This window comes from Cibotium barometz, chromosome 7 (assembly GCF_041138505.1).
Source record: "Cibotium barometz isolate CiBa-2024 chromosome 7, ASM4113850v1, whole genome shotgun sequence".
Taxonomy (NCBI): Eukaryota; Viridiplantae; Streptophyta; class Polypodiopsida; order Cyatheales; family Cibotiaceae; genus Cibotium; species Cibotium barometz.
In genome coordinates this window covers 53,813,817-53,837,424 of record NC_141052.1, presented here as the reverse complement: position 1 = coordinate 53,837,424, position 23,608 = coordinate 53,813,817, and the positions used below count along the sequence as shown (strand labels likewise).

At 42.5% G+C, this 23,608-nt stretch overlaps 1 protein-coding gene across 10 annotated transcripts in view; it reads left to right on the top strand.

Annotated features, from left to right (window-relative positions):
• GPAT9 (glycerol-3-phosphate acyltransferase 9) overlaps window positions 1–22,290 on the top strand; it is a 106,781-nt gene extending 84,491 nt beyond the window's left edge. For 8 of the 10 annotated variants that reach the window (XM_086800788.1, XM_086800796.1, XM_086800793.1 and 5 more), the window contains 5 exons: window positions 20,945–21,030; window positions 21,301–21,420; window positions 21,507–21,605; window positions 21,725–21,784; window positions 22,006–22,144. In XM_086800788.1, coding sequence (XP_086656914.1) covers window positions 20,945–21,030; window positions 21,301–21,420; window positions 21,507–21,605; window positions 21,725–21,784; window positions 22,006–22,111 — 471 coding nt within the window. In that variant the 3' untranslated portion in view covers window positions 22,112–22,144. Of the gene's footprint in view, window positions 1–20,944; window positions 21,031–21,300; window positions 21,421–21,506; window positions 21,606–21,724; window positions 21,785–22,005 lie in introns of all 10 variants that reach the window. The other 2 variants (XM_086800792.1, XM_086800797.1) reach the window with 1 other exon arrangement.
• The last annotated feature ends 1,318 nt before the right edge of the window (window positions 22,291–23,608 follow it).

The following is a 23,608-nucleotide window of genomic DNA, read 5'->3' as shown; positions in this document are numbered from 1 at the left end:
TGTCATTTTTGATGAAACATGCATGTATAAGGAGCCTGCAAGGCAACAGGAGCCTGGCAGAGTCATCTTTGATGATGATGGACATCATGGACAACAACAAAGGGCTGTAAATCAGCCATTACAGCAGGAAAACCAGCCCTTAAATGGTGCTGAAAATTGTCCAAATGGACAGCCAGATATGGCAGAAGATATCCCTATGGATATACCACAGTTAGAGGAGATACCGGGCATGATTTTTCAGCCTTATGGCATGGAACAAGAGCCACCAATGGGTGATATGCAGGCTGGACAGCAACCTGCAAATGATGGTCATTGGGTACGGAGGTCCACTAGACCCTCCAGAGCCCCTGACAGGTGTGTTCCAGGGGTTGACTACTCGATGCTCACTGACTGTGGGGAGCCCTCATGTTATAAAGAGGCTTTACAGAGGGCAGACAAGGCTCTATGGGAGCGTGCCATGAAGTCAGAGATGGATTCTCTGCATAAAAATGGAACTTGGAAGTTGGTGCCTTTGCCTGCAGGCAAGAAGGTTTTGCCATGCAAGTGGGTATACAGGCTCAAAGTTGCACCAGATGCAAAGCCAAGATACAAAGCCAGGTTAGTGGCTAAGGGCTTTAAGCAGGAATATGGTGTGGACTTTGATGAGATCTTCTCTCCAGTGGTCAAAATGACCACACTTAGAGCTGTGTTAGCTTTGGTTGCACATGATGATCTGGACTTGATTCAGATGGATGTGAAGACTGCTTTTCTTCACGGTGATCTCCATGAGGAGATATATATGCAGCAGCCAGAGGGTTATGCAGTAAGTGGAAAGGAGAAGCTTGTATGCAAGCTGAAAAAGAGTCTTTATGGACTCAAACAGGCACCAAGAGAATGGTATCATAAATTTGATACATTCATGAAATCTCAAAAATTCAGGAGAAGTGACATAGATCACTGCTTGTACACCAAGAAAGCTTTGGATGGCAGTCTCTTGATTCTCATTTTGTATGTTGATGATATGTTGATTGCCGGGAAATCTCGTAAAGAGATGGATGCCTTGAAGCAGAGGCTGCATCAAACCTTTGATATGAAGGATTTGGGTGATGCAAATCACATCTTGGGTATGCGGATACTTCGGGACAGAAATCAGCATGTGTTGTATTTGTCTCAGAAGGAATACATTGGCAAAGTCTTGCAGAGGTTCAATATGGACGGGGGGAAGAAAGCTAGTACTCCTTTGCCTCCATATGTGAAACTCAGTGCTATGGACAGCCCACAGTCAGATAGAGACAGGGCTGATATGGCCAAGATTCCGTATGCTTCAGCTTGTGGCAGTCTCATGTATGCCATGGTTGCTACTAGGCCGGACATTGCATTTGCAGTGGGAGTGGTTTCTAGATACATGGCCAACCCTGGCAAGAAGCATTGGGAAGCAGTGAAAGGTGTCATGAGATACCTGAAGGGCACACAGGATTTGTGCATTTGTTTTGGCAAACAGGATGCATTAGTGCATGGTTACACGGATTCGGATTATGCCGGTCATCCAGATAACCGGAAGTCTACTACCGGTTATGTATTTACATTCACAGGAGGTGCTGTGTCATGGATATCCAGGATGCAGAAGTGCACAGCCTTATCTACTACAGAGGCCGAGTATATTGCAGCCACAGAGGCTTGCAAGGAGGCATTATGGCTATCTCGGTTAGTGGTTGATTTGGGCTATACAGGGGATATTCCATTGTTGCATTGTGACAGTCAGAGTGCCATCCAGTTGGCAAAGAACCCTGTTTTTCATGCAAAGACGAAGCATGTGGATGTGAAGTATCACTTCATCAGAGAGGTGATAGAGAACAAGCAAATTCAGCTTGTTAAGATTCATACGGATGACAACCCGGCTGATCTGTTGACGAAGAGTTTGCCTCCGGAGCGGTTTGCTCATTGCAGACACTTGATGGGCATTGGATGAGGCCAGTTTCAGCCTTGATATGGCCTTGTATATTATCATGTACATGCTGATTTTTTCTTTTCCTTTACTTAAGGGCACTTTGCCTTTAAGTGGGAGGTTGTTGGGGTAAAGGCGTTATGCCCACCCTTATAGTGTGTACAAGCCCATAAGTTATAGTACATAGTACACTTAGTACTTTTAATGTACTAAGTGCACTATGTGTACTAGTGCAATATACATGTGTGAGAGGGGAGTCACACACTCATGTTTTTCATGAGTTGACTTATCCCCACAACTCTCTCTCTCTCTCTCTCTCCCTTGCTTCTCTGTGTATGTCTCCCATGAATGAACTCTAAACCCTAATTCAGGTTTCTCCCCATCAATACTAGCTTTTTGAATGAACTCAACACATACTTCAAGGTAGTAAAGCTGTTTGGGAAAGTGATTCCCAAATTGTATAGGTTCGGAAGGTTGTACCATACATATAATTTATTCTTGGAATTGTCTTTGGAGGGAAAGCCTCTCAGGACACTTTCAAGACAAGCAATTGAAGATGCTATTCCCTGGATAAAGAAGGCTGTGCGAAGACTTCACGAAGTAAATGTAGTTCATGGGGATATCAAAGAAAGCAATATACTTATGTTTTCTGCTGGTAATATTACTTTGATTGATTTTGGGGAGTCCTATGATGGGGGCTAGGAAATCTATATGAGCAATGAAATATGTATGGTGGAGTCAATGTGATATGAGGGTTTTCCTATAGGAGTTTGTCTCATTTTAGTACTTCCCAATCTTATCACTATCTTTTTTGTGGTTTGCTGTTTGTGATACTTTATCTCGTATTGAAGATACAAGGTAGTTTTTGTTAAGGTAATGGATCAGCCCATACATGTGGATCTGATTTAATCCCATGAATGATAACACAATCAAATTATAGTTAAAGCGTTCGATGGGGAAGCACATTGGTTGACATGTATGCATAGTTCCAAACATTCGTTGGCATTCGTCAAACGACTGGGAGAATGAAAAGTATGAAAACGTTTGACTGAAGTCTCTGTGGAGTATTATACGTGGCCTCCCAAATACCTCTAGTTTGAATGGTCAAGCCATAGGCATGCTGTAAATAATACATGGAACTTACTGAAATTCATACATGCAATGATGCATGATGTTGGAATTTGGATTTCATACATGCTGAAAGTTGAAATTCATAAAAACCTCATGAGTCATGACACTACATATGAAAAGCTGTAACTTAAAACCTCTGGGAAACTAGAGGTTAGGTTTGTAACTTTGATCAATGTCAAATGATAAGCATTGAGATATACAAGCTGAAATTCTGATTTCAATAAAAATCTCATGACATAGACCAAGTCCCAAGTTCCAACATGAGTTTGGAAAAACCCAAATCCCAACAATAAAGATATGAAGCTACAACAAAACTTAAATACCAAAACTAGAAATGATAGGTACAAGAAATGATGAATCATGACACTAGAGTGTATCCTGATTCCTGATCCTCTTCTGCCACATGAGAGGGAGAAGAAGCACCATCATCATCATCATCCTAGTCATCATCCTCCTGCTCTTCAACATCAACATTCACTTGAGCGTTAATGGTTGCATTTCCCACAATGTCCGGATCATCTTGAGGCTCTTGAAGTTCTTGCATAATAATTAGCCTTTCATTATCTTTCTCTGTGCTGATCATCTCCATGGTAACCTCCATTTTGTCAAACCCTCTTGCCTTGATTTTAGAAATGAGCCTAAGGTTTGTGTGTATGTAAACAAACTTTTTTGTGTTGGAGGGCTTCAACCTATTCCTTCTTTTTGTGTGTATGAGAGAGAAAGCGCTCCAATTCCTCTCACACGGAGATGCACAACTTCCTTGAGAAAGCACACGAAGAGCAAGCTATTGCAATTTTGGTGTACTTGCTCCAAATGACTCCCACCATTTTATTGCTTGGTGCATACTTTTCTCTTCCTTTGCAATTTCACGAGCGAAGGAGCCCCCCTTAGATCTATATGCATCCAACTCATCTATAAGCACTCCTTGTTCTTCCACATATCCATTTTGTGCCTCCCCATTAGCTTCTTGGCCCTTGCCTCTCCAAATGGGATGCAACACAAAACCTGCAGCATGCAAGAGTGAATGCAGCATGTGTACAGGCCTAGCAAGTACATGCCGTACAGTCGTGGGCCTTGACACAGTGGCAGCTTGCAGGTACAGGCCGTACAAGCCATGTGGCAGATGTGCAGGGGCCCGGGAGGCTGGAGCGCTAGACGGCTGACGAATAGACTGCAGTATTAAAAAAAAATAAAGCTTCAAAGTTCAAGTCTCTTCATAGGTTCACGGGTGACGGCGCACGCTTATCGAGAACTTGAGAAGCGAAACTTGAGAGTTGAAGTCATGACTTACCAGTCGTGGGAGTGCGTGGTGAGCTGCAGCTGGTAGTGGGCACGAAAAAACACGAGCAAAAAAAAAAAATGTACTTCGAAGAACAAAAAAAAAACGATTATCTTATCCAAAAAAAAGTCACGAATGAAACGATAGTTTCATACGCGTTTTTGTCAAATGTTTCCAAATGCTTGGTTCATGAAGCATTTGCGAATGTTTGGAATTGTGCATGTATGGAAACTGTGGTACCAAGGAGGAAGCCTACATTATATCAACAATTTGCCAGAGCACAATGCTGTTTCTTGGGGTGCGATGATTGTTGGACATGTCAAACAAGGTAATGGCCTACTTGTTCTTGAATGTTAGAACACATGAGAGGGTGTTACACCTAATAAAATGTTAAAAGCATATGGCACAAAGCTGAATTTGAACCAAATCTGTTTTTTCTTGCATCAGCATGTGGCACTGAGCTTAATTTGAACGAGATCTATTTTTTCATAACATAGTAGTTGACATGTATGAATTCAAAGAAGAGAAGGAGAAGATAGAGCACAATGCCGTTTTCTAGGGTGCGATGATTGTTGGACATGTCAAACAAGGTTATGGCCTACTTGTTCTTGAATGTTAGAACACATGAGAGCGTGTTACACCTAATATGTTAAAAGCGTGTGGCACAAAGCTAAAGTTGAACAAGATCTGTTTTTTCTTGCATTTTAAACAGATCTACACGTCAACTTCTATGTTATGAAAAAACAGATCTAGTTCAAATTAAGCTCTGTGCCACATACTTTTAAGATGGCTTCTCCTTCTCTTCCTTGAATTCATACATGTCAACTACGAAGCTCCTTCTCTTCTTTGAATTCATACACGTCAACTACTATGCTATGAAAAATCAGATCTAGTTCAAATTAAGCTCTGTGTCACATGCTTTTAAGATGGCTTCTTCTTCTCTTCCTTGAATTCATACATGTCAACTACTATGTTATTGAAAAAGAGATCTGGTTCAAATTAAGCTCTCTGCCACATGCTTTTAAGATGCAAGAAAAAACAGATATGTTTCAAATTCAGCTTTGTGCCACATGCTTTTAACATTTTATCAGGTGTAATACCCTCTCATGTGTTCTAACATTCAAGAACAAGTAGGCCATAACCTTGTTTGACATGTCCAACAATCATCAATCCCAAGAAAAAGCATTGTGCTCTGGCAAATTGTTGATACAATGTAGGCTTCCTCTTTGGCACCATAGTTTCCATACATGTCAATCATTGTGCTTTCAACAACCAAATCCATCAACTCTTTAACTATAATTTGATTGTGTTATCATTCGAGGGATTAAATCAGATCCACATGCATAGACTAATCCATTACCTTGACAAAAACCGCCTTGTATCTTCAATACGAGATAAAGTATCACAAAGAGTAAACCACAAAAAAGATAGTGATAAGATTGGGAAGTACTGAAACGTGACAAACTCCTATAGGAAAACCTTCATATCACATTGACTCCACCATACATATTTCATTGGTCATATAGATTTCCCAGCCAGCATCTAGGACTCTCCAAAAGACACAAGTATATTGCTTTCTTTGATATCCCCATGAACTATATTTACTTCGTGGAGTCTTCGCATAATCATTTTTTCTTCATTGCATCTTTTTATCACATTCCCGAATCGTCCTTTTGAAATCCACACAGGACACATATCCAAATTTGAAAACTCGAAATAATCCATTTCTTCAATGGATGTAGGGCTTCTATTTCGTGCCTTTTAAGGGACGAAATAAACTTGCACTTTGACTGCCTCCAGTGCTTATATCAATAGGCATAATCATTTGAGACAAGTCAAATTGATAGCCTACAAGTGGAGTAACAGGCACATGTTCTCGCCAAACCTGTTGTTTCATATTTTAAATTTGTGTCTTTTCGGCAAGAGACAAAGCTAAGACAAATGGTAACAAGGGCTTTGGGGTTGCAAGCACAACCAGTGAAACCTCCAGTCTTTTGTCATTGACATCAAGGGATCTTTTAAAAAAAATGGTCTCATTGAAATTACCATTTCATCAAACACCATGTCACCAAAACGTTTCTAATGCCCTCAATCTTTGCTATGGCTTGTGTATCTCCTATGATGTACGATTCAGCAAGAGTTTTTGTTGCACCTATTTTAAATTACCATGGCCTTCTACCTCACTGTTTTCAAATACTCTATTTGAAAGATCCAGAGTATTTTGTGGCATCTTTGTATCAATAAGTACCAAATCACCATTTGAAAGAGCCCTACCTTTCCCATTGCCTCCCCACTTCAAAGTAAGCCCGAGAGTCTCTCGTAACCAATTAGCATTATTTTTGCTTCATCTGCTCTGCTGGTGCAAGTAAGTTAGCCTCATTGAGGCTATGTGAACTTGTAATCTACATTATGCAATTGCAGCTCCAATTCTTGCAACTCACTTTCCCAATTCTTCTAGTTGTAGAATCCATCAAAGGTTCTTGCTCTAGTTGGGAGGGTATTCCCAATTGCCTTCGGGAATCGCTTTCGGGAATGGAAAGAAAAGAAGAACACGCTAGCGTTCTAGCTTTCCATGAAAAATGGACTCCAATGTCTTGATTCACATCAACGACTATGCAAATGTCGTCATTGGAGCCACAATCACATAGGCTTTTGATGGCACAGTGTCACTAGCCGGGACATTTCCCGGTATGAAACATAGTTGCATTCCGTACCTGTACTCATCCAATGTGTATCTTTAGTACTTTCCGTACCACTCCATATATACCGTACCTCATACGGATAAGATCTTCAAACTAAATATGAGGTTCAATGTACAACACTTAATTGGCCCGTTTTTTAATTATTTTAGTGAGTGGTCATTGCTCAGTAGTCAATAGATTAATTTTCACTTCAATAACACCATTGTCTTTCATGCTATTTTTGTATGGATGCTAGATATTCCTTATATATATATATATATATAATTAAAAATGTGAACGTACTTAAAGTACTTATCTTGATGCGTACTTTATGTACTCGTACCGTACACGTACCATACCGCACCGTACCTAAAGTACTAAACCACTATAGTATGAAAGGAGTTTGGTAGACTCCAAGATGTCTAAATACTTGGAAAGTACAAGTTTTGGGAATGGGAGATTATCTTGGAATACAAAGGATAACGCTCCTAAAATTTAGGATAGTTGCTATTTTCGGCCTGACTTCGATGGAAATTCTGTTCGCGTTATTACATATGGAATTGAGTAAATACCAAAGTATCTATGACAAATGGGCTACCAGTTGGGATATTTTTATGGCTCCCTTTATTAGGATGGATTATGTTTTTGGCTCCCTTTATTTGGGATGCATTGGACTTATGAAACTCATGGGTTTCTCCTGGATCGAGGATTTCTATTGGTGGCTGAAATGCCTGTAAAACTATTGGTGGCCGAAATGCCTAAAAACTATGTGTAGCAGAAATGTTTATGGAGCACCAGGATATCTGTGCCTGTGAGTGATTCTTATCTTTTGTTACATACTTGAGGTCACCTCTCCTCCAAGGTGTGTCGTCAAAGTACCAACAAGTGGTAGAGTGGACATGACACCACTTATGTCTATGCCAAGGGTCATATGGACTGATACCTTGTTGGCAGTGGACATGTCTATGCCAAGGGTCATGTGGACTGATACCTTGTTGGCAGGAGACTATGTCTATGCAAAGTGTTAGTAATTTGGAATGTGGTATGCTGGGGACTTGATGTCTCGGTTCAGATCTAGTGGACGTTCTACATACGCGTGCACGGTCAATCGGTTTGGATTCTTTCAGTCATATTGGATTTTTGAGACTATCTAGTCTCACCTACTTGATGGGACATGATTATAGCTTGGATATATGACTTGAAACTTAAAGTTGCGGACAACCTTTAAGAAGAAAGAAAGAAAGAAAGATTTTATTAACGTCTTCCAAAAGACCGAACTCGGCCTATGAGACAAATCAGTGTACCTGTGTGGGGTATCCTCTGTCATCCCAACAAAATGAAAAAGTACTGAACTAAAAAGCTGAATCTGGGTGTGCAATAAGTACAATGAGTGGGGCAGGTGATGGAGCGCTACTACTAGGAGAATGCAAAGCTATATGCATGGAGTATACAATCATGATATGCAGCCTAGCTAGCTCCATCCTGTACCATACTGGGGGTATAGAATGGTATACATCAATGAAGGGGGTGTCCACAGCTCCCTGAAGAACATGCCTGGGTTTGCTCTGTAGCGAGCCAGTCGCTCCACACCCTCTCTGTGAAACTGAGCTCTGATCTCTGTCATCTCTCTCTGGTATAGGCGTGGTGTTCGAAAGCCAGGTGTCCTTTGTCTCCTGCGGGCTCTGAGTGTCTCTGCTCTTTGGAGAGTAATTCCTTGCTGTGTAGGGGCTGGGAGTGGGGTCGATCTCTGAAAAAATGTAGCAATCTGTGTCTGTCGTCCCTGTCTGAGCTTGTAATGATGTCTCTCTGTGACACTATATGTCTAGAATGAATCTCCCCAGTATGTGCTAGTCTGTTGCATCAAAGATCTGGCGTAGGGAATGTGGCTCTCTGAATAAAATGGGATCTCTCTCTCATATATATATATATATATATGTATGTATGTATGTATGTATATACGTACATGTATATACATACATATACATATATATATATATATACATATATATATGTATGTATATACATATACATATATATATGTATATATACATATACATATGTATGTATATGTATATACATACATATGTATATGTATATACATATACATACATATATATATATGTATATATATATATATATATATATATATAGAGAGAGAGAGAGAGAGAGAGAGAGAGAGGGGTCGGCCCATGCCGGCCTCTATGTGGTGTTAGATGTGCACATCTCTCTTTTACAGTTTTGTGGATCAAGTGACATATGTTCAGGGCTGTGGCCAACTTTAGTGTTTAATTGAATTAATAGTCGTATGTCACAAGTAGGAAGCGGGGACCTAGAACAATAAATAGATCAACACTTCAAATACCAATCAGAGCATGAAAAACACAGCAGAAGAACCGTAAACAATACAATAACGGCTGGCCCCCTTGTAGCAACTTCTTTATTCACACAGAAGCTTTTACAAGATACCAATGTGCATACACCACCGGAATTTCCAAAAAGCACCAACACAACACTTGCCCAGATCTCAGCCTGAAGCCAAGATACAAACACAGCACTCAAAAAGCCATCCGAAGACTATCTCAAAACAGTCCCATAACCAGGTCATAATCACCCCATAAACTGTCCATAAAACAGCCCTTAAATTGTCCATAAGACAGCCCGGTACGGAGCCCAAAACAGCCCCAAAATAGAGCCATAAATCAGTCCCAAAAGAGCTCTCAAATCAGCTCCATAAACAAGCCCAAATCTGCCCATGACCAGGCTAGAAGAGAGAGAGAATTGCCTGCTAAACGGCCAGAGAGAAACTCCAAGAGGGATGCACATGGCAAAAAGAGAAGCCCCTAGCTCCTTTTAATGAAGTCGACTAGCCATATGGTCCACCTAGGCAACAACCCTTCCATGAAACCAGAGATGCTCGCTAGGGTTTCCCTGTCCATGAGGCTTCACTCACCAGGGCAACTACCCTTCCATGAGGTCTTGCGACACTCACTAGGGTTTCGACCTTTCCATGAGTTCACAGAAAGAATTCACTCACCAGGGTTACTACCCTTCCATGAATGAACATGCTTGCTAGGGTTTCCCCTTCCATGAGGCTTCACTCACCAAGGCAACTGCCCTTCCATGAGTTCACGTTATCACTCACCAGGGCTACAACCCTTCCATGAGTGAATCCAGATCACATGACCTTTGGCGTAGACATAAGTCCCCAGCCAACAAGGCGTTATGTCCACTTTACTGCATGCACTCCATGTCAGTACCCAGGAGAGATGGGCTCAAGTTCACTCGACCACATGCACTCCATGTTGGTACTTCGACCACACACCTTGGAGGAGAGGGTATCGTGATCACAGACCTAGAAGGAGAGGTGGGCTCAAGTGTAGAAGGTAAGATGAGAATAAGCCACATGCATAAATATCCTGGTTCTGCATAAGTATGTCCGCGACAGATAGCTTTTACAAGCATTTCGGTTGCCAATAGTTTTTTAGGCATTTCAGCTGATAAAAGAAATCCATAGATAAATCCTCGATCCATAAGATATCCATAAATTCCAGAAATGCACTGCATCCCAAATAAAGGAAGCCAAAAAAATACTCCATCCGAGCGAAAAGGAACCAAAAACTCTGTCCATAGTCCTTGGTCATGTCCGTATGAAAAACCATGTAAACCAGCCTTTCAACCATAATGTTTACCTGAAACAGTTCAAGGCAAACAAACAACACACAATTCTCCTTGTACAGGCATACAAGGGTTAAGTGTCCAAAAACACTTGCAACAAATTTCAAAAAGCAGCAACTTTGCAAAGCTCAAAGTATACGTAGCTTTTCTTGCCGGGTTCGTCATGAAGCCGAAAGAAATATCTCCTCAGCATACGCATAAGATATCTTGAGATATAGCTCCATATAGCTTGCTCATAAGCTTGATTTATAATCCACAATAATCCATATGGAAAAAGTGCTGAACAAGGGTACATAAAACTCCGAGTATAAAATCCGTGAATCCACAAATTCTTAGAGCAAGTTGTCTATTGCTTATGCTCATGACTGCTTCATAAGCTCAGTAGCTAAACTGTTGGTCAGTAGTCCCCACTTCTGAGCTTTTCTCTTTCTCATTGTTGGAAGGAAGCCTCTTGCTTCCGAAAAAGCCTTTGCTCTGATACCACTGTCACAAGTAGGAAGCGGGGACCTGGAACAATAAATAGACGAAAACTTCAAATACGAATAAGAGCATGAAAAACTCAGTGGAAGAACCATAAACAATACAATAACACCGCTCTGAGCCGGAACGACCAACCCTCCCGTAGCAACTTCTTTATTGACACAAAAGCTTTTACAAGATACCAAGGTGCATACAGTACTGAAAACTGTCCATAAAAAGTCCACTACGGAGCCCAAATCAGCCCGGAGTTCCGTACGAAATCTGTCACAAAATTCTTACAACTTCTATTTTTCTATTGTTCATGTGTGGCATGTGGAGCCTGACATGACATACATGTATGGTTGGTGTAGCCTGACATGGTGTGTCTGTGTGGCATATGGAGCTTGACATGACAGTACATGTATGGCTGGTGTAGCCTGACATGATAGTACATGTGTGGCTTGTGGGGCCTGACATGGTGTACATGTATGGGCCATGGCCCATGGAGCCTAACATGATGAAATTCTATGGGACTAGCTATCTTGGAGATTTTTTGTATTTATGTTCTGGGAAGGTTCCGGAAGGATCATGAGCCTTGGACATTTTATCGGATACAACTGAGCAGATGGGTGTTTCTTCCAATCTAGCTGCACTCATGTGCATGACTTTGATTTTATCTTTGGATGACTTGTCTTGTTTGCTTGGACAATGCCTGAGATTTCTACCTGTGTTGTCCATGGGACTGGGGACGCCTGGGCACCCTGTGGACGTGTATGTGCACACCTGTTTGGGTCGAAAGTTGGGCACTGGACATTAATTGGGCCTCCTTCTAGTAGGCACCCCCCTTCTGGACCTAAAAAGCACACATGGGAGCTAAAATTGACGGAGGAGCTGTAATCTTGAGTAAGACTCCGGTTTTATGTGAGGCGCTTGCTTTTCTGGGTGCATGGGAGCTGGTCGACTGCTTCTACAGGCTGTTTACGGCCTTCTACCGCGACAAAAATCTAAGAGGTGCATGGGAAGTGCTGGCCGACCCCTTCTGCATGTTCTCCACTGCTGGCTGGCTGATTTACAGCTTGAACAGAGGCTGGACAGACCATAAAAACAGAGAGAAAGGGCTGGTCGAGGGCATCTGGACAGTTTTCCTTCTGATGAGCAGGGGTTTGCAGGCTTGTGTACAGCTGCTGGTCGATTTCTTTTGAGGCTACTGAGGGCTGGTTGACTGCTGAAAACAGCCTTTGAGGGCTGGTCGACTTGCTCTATGAGCCAAACAGGAAGAAGACGATGATGTTGAGTTGTCCCAGGCTGATGTGGGAGTGCTATGGGCTGTCCGTAGTTGTCCTACATGTGCTTGATGCCGGGAATGCTCACTTGTGCTGAGAATTGTCAGCAAACTCAGTTTATGTTATGTTTTCTTGTTTTCATATTGTATTGGAAGAAATAGGTGCAGCACGTGGTAAACCCTGGGCACCCGCAAAGTTGTATTGGAAGCAGACTCCTTTTTGGTAATCTAACCATTGGGGGGGGGTGTCAGCCCATCTTCTGGCCCCTAGTGTGGTGTACTGTGCAGATTTGTCATCTTGTTTTATGTGGCATGCTTATGTGTATTTTCAGACTTCATTATTGATTAGATTTTCCACGTTCAGTTGCCCTTCCATTTACAAAATCAGCCCCAAAACAGAGCCATAAATCAGCCCCAAAAGAGATCTCAAATCAGCTCCATAAACTGGCCCAAATTTGCCCATGGCCAGGCTAGAAGAGAGAGAGAACTGCCTGCTAAACCGCCAGCGCAGGATATCATCACCAGGAGTTGCTGTACACGGCCAACGCAATAGAGAGAAGAGAGAAAATTTGAGTCCGCTAGCAGGAGGGGGGGGGGGGGGGGGGAGAAATTCCAAGAGGGATGCACATGGCAAAAAGAGAAGCCCCCAACTCCTTTTAATAAAGTCGGCTAGCTATATTTGAAGTGCTTTTTTCCTTTTTGCCAAAAATAACCAGATTGGTCCAAAAATAGCTGAACTTGTCCAAATATACCAATTTAAAGCTTTTCTTTGCTTGTACTTCAAGTTTTAGCCAAAAATTATCAACTTTTATGCTTTTCTTGGCTTGATGCCCGCCCAAGTTTCATCTAGGTGCCTTCTTTGTCCACATGTCCATGCCCAAAATATCATAACGGCAAGAAGCGAGATCATTACTTGAATGAGTGCAGAAAAAGGCTCGCAAAGGAGAAGAAAAAGGAAAGTGGCATGGCTGTAGATTCTTCTTCATCACCTGCAGGGAAAGATGATGCATCAGTAAATCTTGTGCAGGATGAGTGGACTTTCCTTACTTGCAGTTATGATGCATCATTGGAGCATATGTCTCTCAATGTCAATAAAAGACACGACACATGGTAGTTTGACAGTGGTGCTTCTAAACACATTACCTCACGGAGAGATTTGTTTAAGAAGCTTATGGCTGCCCCCGAGGGCAAGCGGGTAACATGTGCAAACAATTCTTCTTATCCAGTTCAGGGTGTTGGTAAGGTAATCCGCACAACAACAGATGGTGTAGACTTATGTCTTCTAGATGTATTGTACGTGCCAGGATTAAGAAGAACTTGTTGTCCGTTTCCTCTTTTGCTAAAAGAGGATATGCAGTGAACTTTGAGGACGACAGAGTCCCATAGTTGCAATGAAACGCGTTTCATGCAGCTTGAATGAAACGAAACGTTTCATAGATGTGTATACGAATGAAATGCGTTTCATTCGTGTCCACTTGGGAACTGTATGATTTAAGTGTTTTTTACCCAGAATTTTAAGTTTTAACTTGAAAACATGTTTTCATCCTCCTCCTCCTCATCTTCTGAAAACTCTTCAGGGTTGATTCCAGAAACCTCACCCTTCTCATTTCCAATAGGAGAGAGCATGATGCTCATGTGGTTACCACTCTTACACCTGCCATGAATGAGGGAGAATTATGGTATGCCAAGTTTGGTTATGTGAATTATGGCAGTTTAATGCTATTGCAAAGGCATATAATGGTACAGGATATGCCTCATGTAGAACTGCCACCAAAACATGTATGTGAAGGGTGCATATTGGGTAAGATGCACAAAAATGCATTCCCAAAAGATGGATCAACAAGGGCTGTCCAGAAATTACAGCTTGTGCATAGTGATGTGTGTGGTCCTATGCGGACACCATCTATTGGAAAGCATCTATACTTTGTAACCTATATCGATGACTACTCCAGATTTACCTGGGTGTATTCCTTGAAGGCAAAAGTTGATGTATTTGCATGTTTTCAGCATTTTGTGGCACAAGCTGAAAATCAAACTGGTTGCAAAGTGCAGACCTTTCGTATAGATACATGTCCATTGCTTTCAAAGCTTTTATGGCAGAAAAAGGCATTAAACATCAATGCACGATGCCATATTCTCCTTAGCAAAATGGTGTTACTGAGAGAAAGAACAAGTCTGATGGAAATGGCTAGATGCATGGTTAAAAGGCAAAGGCTTGCCTCACAAATTCTGGATGGAGGCAATAATGTGTGCTACACGTGTTGAATAGATGCTCTACTAAAGCATTGAAATCCATAATGCCATATGAGGCTTGGCGCGAAAGGAAACCTAAAGTTGATCACTTTAGAGTTTTTGGATGTATAGCTTATGCACATGTACCTCAACAGTTGAGAGGTAAGCTTGATAACAAAGCAGCTAAGTGCATATATGTGGGTTACAGCAGTGGCAGTAAACACTAACGTCTCTTTAATCCTTCCACACACAGGATTTTGGATAGCAGAGATGTTGTATTTGTTGAAAATTCAGACCAGCCATTGGCTAATTTTTGCACGGCCACCTTCGTGTCCACATAACATGTTTGAAGGACTTTTCCCATTGGGAATTGATGGCTCAACAAATCAGCTATCAACTTTGCCTAATGGACAGCATTTGGGTGCTCAAAATCAACCCATGAATGAGCTCATTACACCTCAAAATGTGGAGGAGGCAGTGGAGTAAAGAGCGGACAGCAACGGAAGAGGCTAGAGTTGTGCCTCGGTGCCTGCTCTGTACTTTATAGGAGTGCAAACTTTTATCTCCACTTGGTAGCAGGACACAGGTTGGTTCAATGCTTGCATGAGTACAGTTTGTGATGCATATGAGCCAGATTCATTTGAGGAGGCTCATGAGGATGAGCATTGGATGCATGCCATACAAAATGAGATGGATTCTATCCATAAAAACAGCACATGGGATTTGATAGACTTGCCTGCAGGCAAGAGGCCCATTGGCACCAAGTGGGTATACAAGTTGAAAAGAAAGTTTGATGGTACCATTGACAGGTACAAGGCTAGGGTAGTGGGCAAAGGTTATGCCTAGAAAAAGGGCATTGATTATGATGAGACTTTTGCACCTACTTCTCGTATGGCCGCAGTTAGATGTGTTGTTGCATTGGCTGCCCATCATGGATGGAAAGTGCATCAGTTGGACATAAAATCAGCTTTTCTCAATGGGGATTTGCAGGAAGAAGTGTATGTAAATCAGCGCATTGGTTTTGTGATGCATGGTCATGAAAACAAAGTATGCAAGCTTGAAAAAGCACTTTATGGTCTCAAACAAGCTCCTCGAGCTTGGTATGAGAAGATACATACTTATTTGACCACGTAGGGATTTCACAATAGTCCAACAGAGAGCACCCTCTACGAGAAAGAGGATCATGGCACTTTGATTATGCTCATTCTTTATGTGGTTGACATGTTGCTAACTGAGAATGATACGGAGAAAATTTCAGCATTCAAAGCTGAATTGCAAACATCATTTGAGATGACAGATTTGGGATTGTTGCATTATTATTTGGGCATACAATTTGTGTAGACAAGTGTTGGGATTTATGTACACCAATCAAAGTACAGTCGAAAGCTGTTGCACAAATTTGGGTTTCAAGATTGTAAGCCCATTTGTACTCCGATGGAGCCAGGGCTGAAATCGAACATCTATGATGTTGGAGAGGCTTTTGATATGAGTGTTTACAGCCAAGCAGTGGGCTGTCTCATATACTTATGCAACACACGCCCAGACATTCAGTTTGGGGTTTCCCAGTGTAGTAAATTTATGCACACCCCAGGTGCAAAGCATTGGCAAGCGGTGAAGCGGATCTTCAGCTATCTTCAAGGATCTTCACAGCTATCTTCAAGGCTCCCTAGATCTTGCATTGGTATATCCCGTGGGGCCCAGGGGGGGAGGGGGTGGGGGGGTGGCAATTATAGTTACATGCTTACAGTGATTCCGACTGGGCTGGTGACTATGATACACGGCAATCCACGAGTGGGAATTGTTTCTGTTTGGGGCATTCATGCATATCATGGCTGAGCAAAAAGCAGCCCATTTTTGCCACATCTACTTGAGGTTGAGTACAAAGGAGCCTTTACAGCCACAATAGATTGTGTATGGTTGAGAAGATGGATGACTGATCTTCGTGGTGAGTATCAGCAGACACCCACCACCATACTCACTGACAGTCAGAGTGCTATAGCTGTGGTACGAAACCCAATGTTTTATGCACGTACTAAGCACATAGAGATTCATTATCATTATGTTAGGGAGAGGATTCATGCAGGGGAGATCTCATTATCTTACTGTCCTACACAGGACAATGTTGCAGATCTGTCCACGAAGGCGTTGCCTCGAGAGAAGTTTGAAGCTTTCCAAAAAGCTTTAGGCTTACTCTCCTCCAAAGAGTGATCTATTGCTGATCTTGTATAGATTCACATTGCCACTATAGGGAGAATTTATTTGCATATATGCTATGAGTAGTGCCACATGTGAACATGGGCTAACCAAGGGCACTTTTCTCTCTTTGGGTTTTCTCCCTTGGATATTAGGTGTGAAAGGACACCACATTTTATTGTTGTGGAGTCAACTCCCTTGCTCCACAGATTGTATGCTATCTTCTTTGTGTGAGCATCAATCACCATCTCTCTCTTGAGTGTCCTTGCTGTTGTACTTCTTTGTGTGCCTCAGTTTGTGTGCAACCCTAACCTAACAGTGAGTAGAGAGAAACCAAGGGCCTAATGAAGGGAACAACTATGAGGCCGATCATGGACTTTAGGATGGGAACCAGGTTCGTCTATCCATTACTTATGAGATTGCGGCCATATCATCAGAAGAGTACCATGACTTTTAGCAGTTCAGGTGTTTGCTCAGAGATGAAGAGTTCCTTGCTTGGAGAGCCAAGAGGGAACAGGACCAAAGAAGGGCTCAAATGTTTGAAGATTTCCTCAAAGATAGAGCGACTGAAGTCGAAGGAGTTAAAACTGCCAAAGCCTTTCTTCGTGCCAAAGGAGTCACCATTGCGGAAGGATCTAGAGCCACCAGGTCTGTTTCTAGTCGAGGAAACATGGAGGTTGATCCTAGGCCCGCTCTCTCAAAATGTAGCCTCTTTGGGACAAGTAAGGGAAAGAAAAACAAAGGAGCCTACAACAACCGGCAAAATGGATATTAACCCCGGAGAAAAGAGTGTCAAATACGATGCTTTCTATGGTAAAAGGGATACACAAAAAGCTTTATCTTTCATTAAGCAATTCGATGCCACTTTTGGAGGAGAGGACTTCTCTGAAAAATCCACGCTTCGCATGCACTTGAAGGATGCTGCCTTGAATTGGTGGCTAAAAGTGATACAAGAAGGAATCGAGCCAAAGACATGCTGGGTAGGAGGGTAGCTAGCCTGCACACACACACACACACACACACACACAACCTCAAGCACAGAGAAACGTGAGAGTGTTGGAAAAGATGTACTCAATAATGATGTGAAATGAAGTACAAGTGAGTACTAAAAAGCCTAGGCCCTTGAGTAAGCAAGGTTCACACCTGAACTAGCCGGGAGTGGACATGACCAACAAACCCCCCTCAAGTGAATGATTTGAATGGGTAGCAGTAGGGTGATAAAGCTGTGAATGCTGCCCTGCACTATGCTCCACAGTAAGAGTGAACTGCAGTGCCAATGGAAAAAGCAAGCAATATATGACGGGGAAAAGGAGAATCCCCAATGTCATAGTGCTAATGCTCGAGCACATTAGTACATAAATGCATCACCAGAAATGCATGGCAAAGATCATGTGGACATCAACTGTATCAAATCAAGAGGCATTGCATAATACCCCCCTGAAGGCAAGCATCCAAATGCCAAGCTGAACTGCATGTAATCCACATCAATGCTCTGTAACTGCACCAGTGATAAGCATAAGAAGAGGTAGCAGATATACGCATGTGTAAAGGCAATAGGATCCAGAAGTCATGCCTGTGAGACATGGAATGTAAGTTGTAAGAGGCAAACTCATCAATGGAGGATCTGATGAGGAAAAATAAGCAATGGTAGGGCTAATAAAAGTAAAAATTCAGCAATGGGAAAAGCTGAAAATGGGGAGAAAAAGTGGGGGCTCGAGGGAGGCATCAGCGAATGCTATGAGAGGATAGGTAAACTCTCAGCGATGCCATGATCAGTGGCATGTATGGCAAGTGTAAAGATACATAATCCCACAATGAATAATATACTTGTGACATGTCAAAACCATGAGAGCAAGCCAACATTGGCCAAGTGTGTAGAAGGCACTCCCAGTAAACATCACATGTGAGAAAGTGACAATGTCAACACTGTAGAAACAATCCTGTTGCAAGGGAAAACAACATAAAAGGCATCTCCAATAAACATCACCTAAGAGAAAGCATCTAGCGTAGACAAGCATAAGGGTCAACAAGCATGAGTGACCATGAGGCATCACCAACTGCATGTGGGCAAGTAAAATACCCCCTGAAATGCATCTGCCAGACAATGCATACCAAGGAGTACAGACTATAGAGCATAGTCATCAAAAGCAATGGCATCAGAGGACATCTCTGCGGTGATGACGATGTAAGGGTCAAGGCTGACACATGAGTAGCCAAATTGGCTTGATCTGCACCTATGGAAGAAGATGCCAGCTTCTTCTTTTTTTCACTCTCAATATGCTTCTTGCATTCCTCTATGGTGTGTCCTATTTTCCTGCAATAATCACAACACTTTTTCTTTTCAGGCTTGTTCTCTGTCTTGGTGTCACTATTTGGCCACCCAATTGGTCCACCCATGCTTTCTCATCATGTATGTACATTGGACTGGTGTCCGTGGCAGTTGTATATGCCGGGGATTGATGCCACTCATGTGATACCGTGGACTTGGCTTTCCGTTGGGACTTGTGCCTCCGTGTACATGCTTGGTGGATTGGTGTTCCATTGGGTCTGGTACCTAGTGTACTTGCCTGGAGCACGTCTATTTTGGTTTAGTCTCACGAACGGGGATTGTCCATACCAATGCTGCATTGCATAGCATCTTTATGTGCTTGCTTGCAATTGAAATTGCACGCTGTTTTCATGCTTGCTTGATCAATGTGTAGTTCCGGGTAAGGGGACGCCCGCCCGCGAACCGTGCATGTGAAACTGTCTGCTGACATGGTTATGTGGCATGTGATAGGTGGTAAGTATTAGTCATAAACCTAGCCTTAGGAGTTAGCACTAATTAATAAGTGAGTGTGTACACACTTCATTAAGTTTTGGGCGACCAAAACTCACTTATAAATTATGACCAGCCCGGTGTTCACACATTGATGTCCCGAGGTGGACATAACCCAATGTCCACCGCCCAGACCTTATCCCCTTTGTACAAAGGGAGTAGCCAGCCATGTGTCCACTCTAGCTTGCTCCACAAAGCACCTGCCTGCCACCTACACTGGACAACTCACCACCTCACTCCTCCTCTCTCTAGAGATTGGCACCTCTTTCATGAGGACTGTTGGGCTGCATTTTCTGCACATTCTCCTTCCCAACTCCATTTCCAAGCTTGCGAAGTGTAGGCATATACTCACTTATGGTAGTGCTATGTGTGAACAGGGCTTAACCAAGGGCACTTTTTCCCATGTGGTTTTTCCCCTTGGATATCAAGTGTGAAAGGACACTCTAACATATAATATTTTGTACTTCTATATTATATGGATGTGGCACACATGCAAGGGTTGACTTGCATTTTGTGGATACCACACTTTTGGCTCTCTCTCTCTTTCTCTCTCTCTCTCATTTCTGTGTGTGAGCTTCTCCATCCTGCATCTAACCCTAATGTGCAGGTTTGTGTGTGTGAGTGTGTGAGTCCAACACCAACAATTGGTATCAGAGCAGGGAGCTGGCCCTGGAATTCTGCCCCTGGAAGAAAACCTGTAGCAACGCCTGCAGAATTCCGTCGCCCTGCGAAATTCCATCGCCGGCGCTTCCGTCCGACAGTTCTGTCGCCACTGGATTTGCCAGAAGTTGCCCTCTGCCAGAAAAATTGCAGGTGGTGCCATTCACTTTTGTTGGTTTGGAATTTGGGGGTTTTCAACATTGAGGTCAAAATCAGCAAATTGAGCCTCTTTCAGTTGCAAAAAATTGGGGCTTTGTGTTCATTTGTAACCCCATATATATGTGTTTGTTTGTGTGTAAAAATGGTGTGTGTGTGTGTGTTTTCATGTGTGTGTGGCTCGCATGTGCTTGCAACTTGTTTGGTAGCTCCTTGCTTACGTTGTGAACTACGTGGTAGCTACTTGCGTATGTGACCAGTGTGAAAACAGAGTGTGCTGCTCGCCTGTGTTTGCTGCTCCTGTTTGTCGTCGACCGCCTCCATCTCTTCTTCCTGCTAGTTGTCCATCGCGATTGTTATTTCCTGCTCGTTGTCTGATCTCCTCCCTTTTGCAGTTGGCTGGCTGTTCCCACAAAGTCCCAAGCTAGTCTCACAATACTTGGCTTTTTTGCAGGGTGCATTTGAATTGGGATGTGCTGTATGCCCTATTGCCATAAAATACAACAAAATATTTGTTGATGCATTTTGGAATAGCAAGAAGTAGGTTTTCAAGACCCTACTTGTTCTTTCTGATTGGTACACTAGAGCAAAGCAATCTAAAAGAGTGCTTGTGTTATGGGCTTTAAAGATCTAAGCCCTGCCCATGAAAACAGGGCGATCCCACTAACTTGTCCGGTGGGGGATTTGTCTGTAAAGACCCTTAGCATATGAAACAATGCTTGCAATGTTTCATATGCTTGCAATTTTGTTCAATTTTGTCCTCTCTTGAATCTTCAGGGATTACATTTTTGAATTGCTTGTCTGATGCAGGCAGTCTTTCACAATGCATTTGGTGCGGTTGATGACATCTTGGGCGGTGGTCTGTGATGTTTGGTATCTGGAGCCACAAACATTGCAACCATCAGAGACTCCTATTGAGTTTGCAGAAAGGTGATTTCTGATATGTTTATTTATTTTTGTAAAGCATGTGCTACAGGACATGATTTCAATGAGTAGATGTTTCCCTTTTTTTTCAGAGTTCGCGATATGATTGCAAAAAGAGCTGGGATAAAGAAGGTTGCTTGGGATGGCTACTTGAAGTATTATAGGCCGAGCCCAAAGCTGACTGAGAAGAAGTAAAGCTCCCTTGTTTTTCATAGACTAGTAATAATTTCATATAGTAGAGAACATTCAGGTCCTTAATGGGCACAGACACACTTAGTGTGTCAGATTCTAACAAGTGGATTGAATGCAGACAACAATGTTTTGCCGAGTCGATTCTACCACACTTGGGTGAGAGATGGCCAACCTCCATGTAAGGAATCCTTGTTTTCAACACTCTATTTACTTTGGTAAATATTTTTGTGTAAACATAAAGGTTGAAACACTACTAGGCTATAAGTAACAAGGTTATCCTGAACCAGTTAGGGGTAATGTGATCTGGAAAATTTGTTATAACACTTTTGTGCAAGATAGCATTAAGTAAGCTAGCAGGCTCTAGCCTGAGTGGTAACACCCTTGCCTGCCGATGTGCAGGTACAGGGTTGCAACCATGTCATCTAAATATATTAATCAACCTCTCAAGAAAAAAAAACAAGATAGCATAGGTATGAGTTTAACAGCGTCTTGTGTTTTGATGTGATGCAGGAGCTTGGGAGATCAAGTTTAGCGCAGCCTTATGTCATTGTGCAAAGGCTCATTTTTAGGGCTTGTAAATAATTCAAATAGAAACTTGGAACAATCGTATGTTTGAATTGACAGTACTCACTTTAGTATTAAAATCTATACGTTAATAATCTTAGTTCCTTTGTTATCCTTAAGCATTGTGCGTGTGTGAGGAATGATCCCCTTCCTTATTGATATTTGTCTTTAAATTTTGGTCATGTCCTTTTTAGGCACATCAACTAACAATGAGGGTGCCGTGAAAGGTTAGGCCCTTTATGCATAGCCTTACGCACGTGTTGTTTGTGTGTGAAAAATGTGACTAGTAAGCTACGAGACTAAGGTGGGATGGCCGTCTTTGTGGCTTACCCTTCAACTTTTGATCTCCCTTCTTCTCCCTTGTTCTTCTTTGTTGTTTTGGTTATATAGATCAAGTTTGTTTAACTTTGGTGTAGCTTTTTTGTGTCCGCTTCTTTGTGAGTTTCAATTGTGTGTGAGGGGGCGCTATTGTGACCTTCAGGTAGTGCCCCTGGTGCTCGCCTTCTTGCACCATCCTTTTAAGCTCAGTCTAATTGATATTCTTGACAATGGCTACTCTAGTGGTTACAGTCCGCCACCTTCACACGTGTAGTACCACGACGTGGAATGTGGTCAAACTGAGTGTTTTGTCGCCACACTGAGCCCACTGGGCACAACACTTAGCACACTTGGTGCTAGAGCTTCTGCTCTCCGGAACCCATTCCCTTAACAATTTTTTCTTTAAACTTCATAAACATCTTTGGAGGAGTGCAGTCCGGAATGTACACATTATCGGAGTACATGGCGTACTTCTGCATCCTTTTTAGTTTTGTCGCCTGCTCTTCTGAACACCCAAGATCCATGTTATTGGTCTGCGGAGTCTGCAGGTCGAACACTCTTTACCACTGATTGGAGTGGTGTTTGCCTTTGGGATTTTCTTTTCCGCCATTGGGATTGGCTTCCACTCAACCTGTGCGGCTTCTTTGTACTTTGTCAGATGTTCTGGAAGTGGTTTTTGTGTCTTTTCTGCATCTGGGTCTGCGGTGCCCCACTTCCAAACATCGGCATTGCTTGGTGGTTGCATCATCCTCAGTGGAAGCATCTTCCTTCCCTTTGGAGTCTGAGAGAACAAGAATTGAGAGCATAGATCTTTTGGAGGGAGGGGTTTCTTGGTCAGTATGGACCTTATTCTATCTGCATTTTGAAAGTATTGTGGTAGCTCTTTCTTAGCCTTCAATAGTCCTGAGAACACACATGAGAGGCTTCAAAAAATGGCTTGTGTGCTAGGCTATGGAGCAGCTGAGCTATTGGGGCTAATGTGTCTTTCAAGCGCTCATTTTCTTTGTTTAGAGCTTGGTTGGCGTCTTGCAACTTCTGGACCTCAACCAATAGCTCTCCTTGCTCTTTCCTTGGCACACCAGCCGAAAACATCTTTGTGCTTTTTGTGGCTAATTCTGCA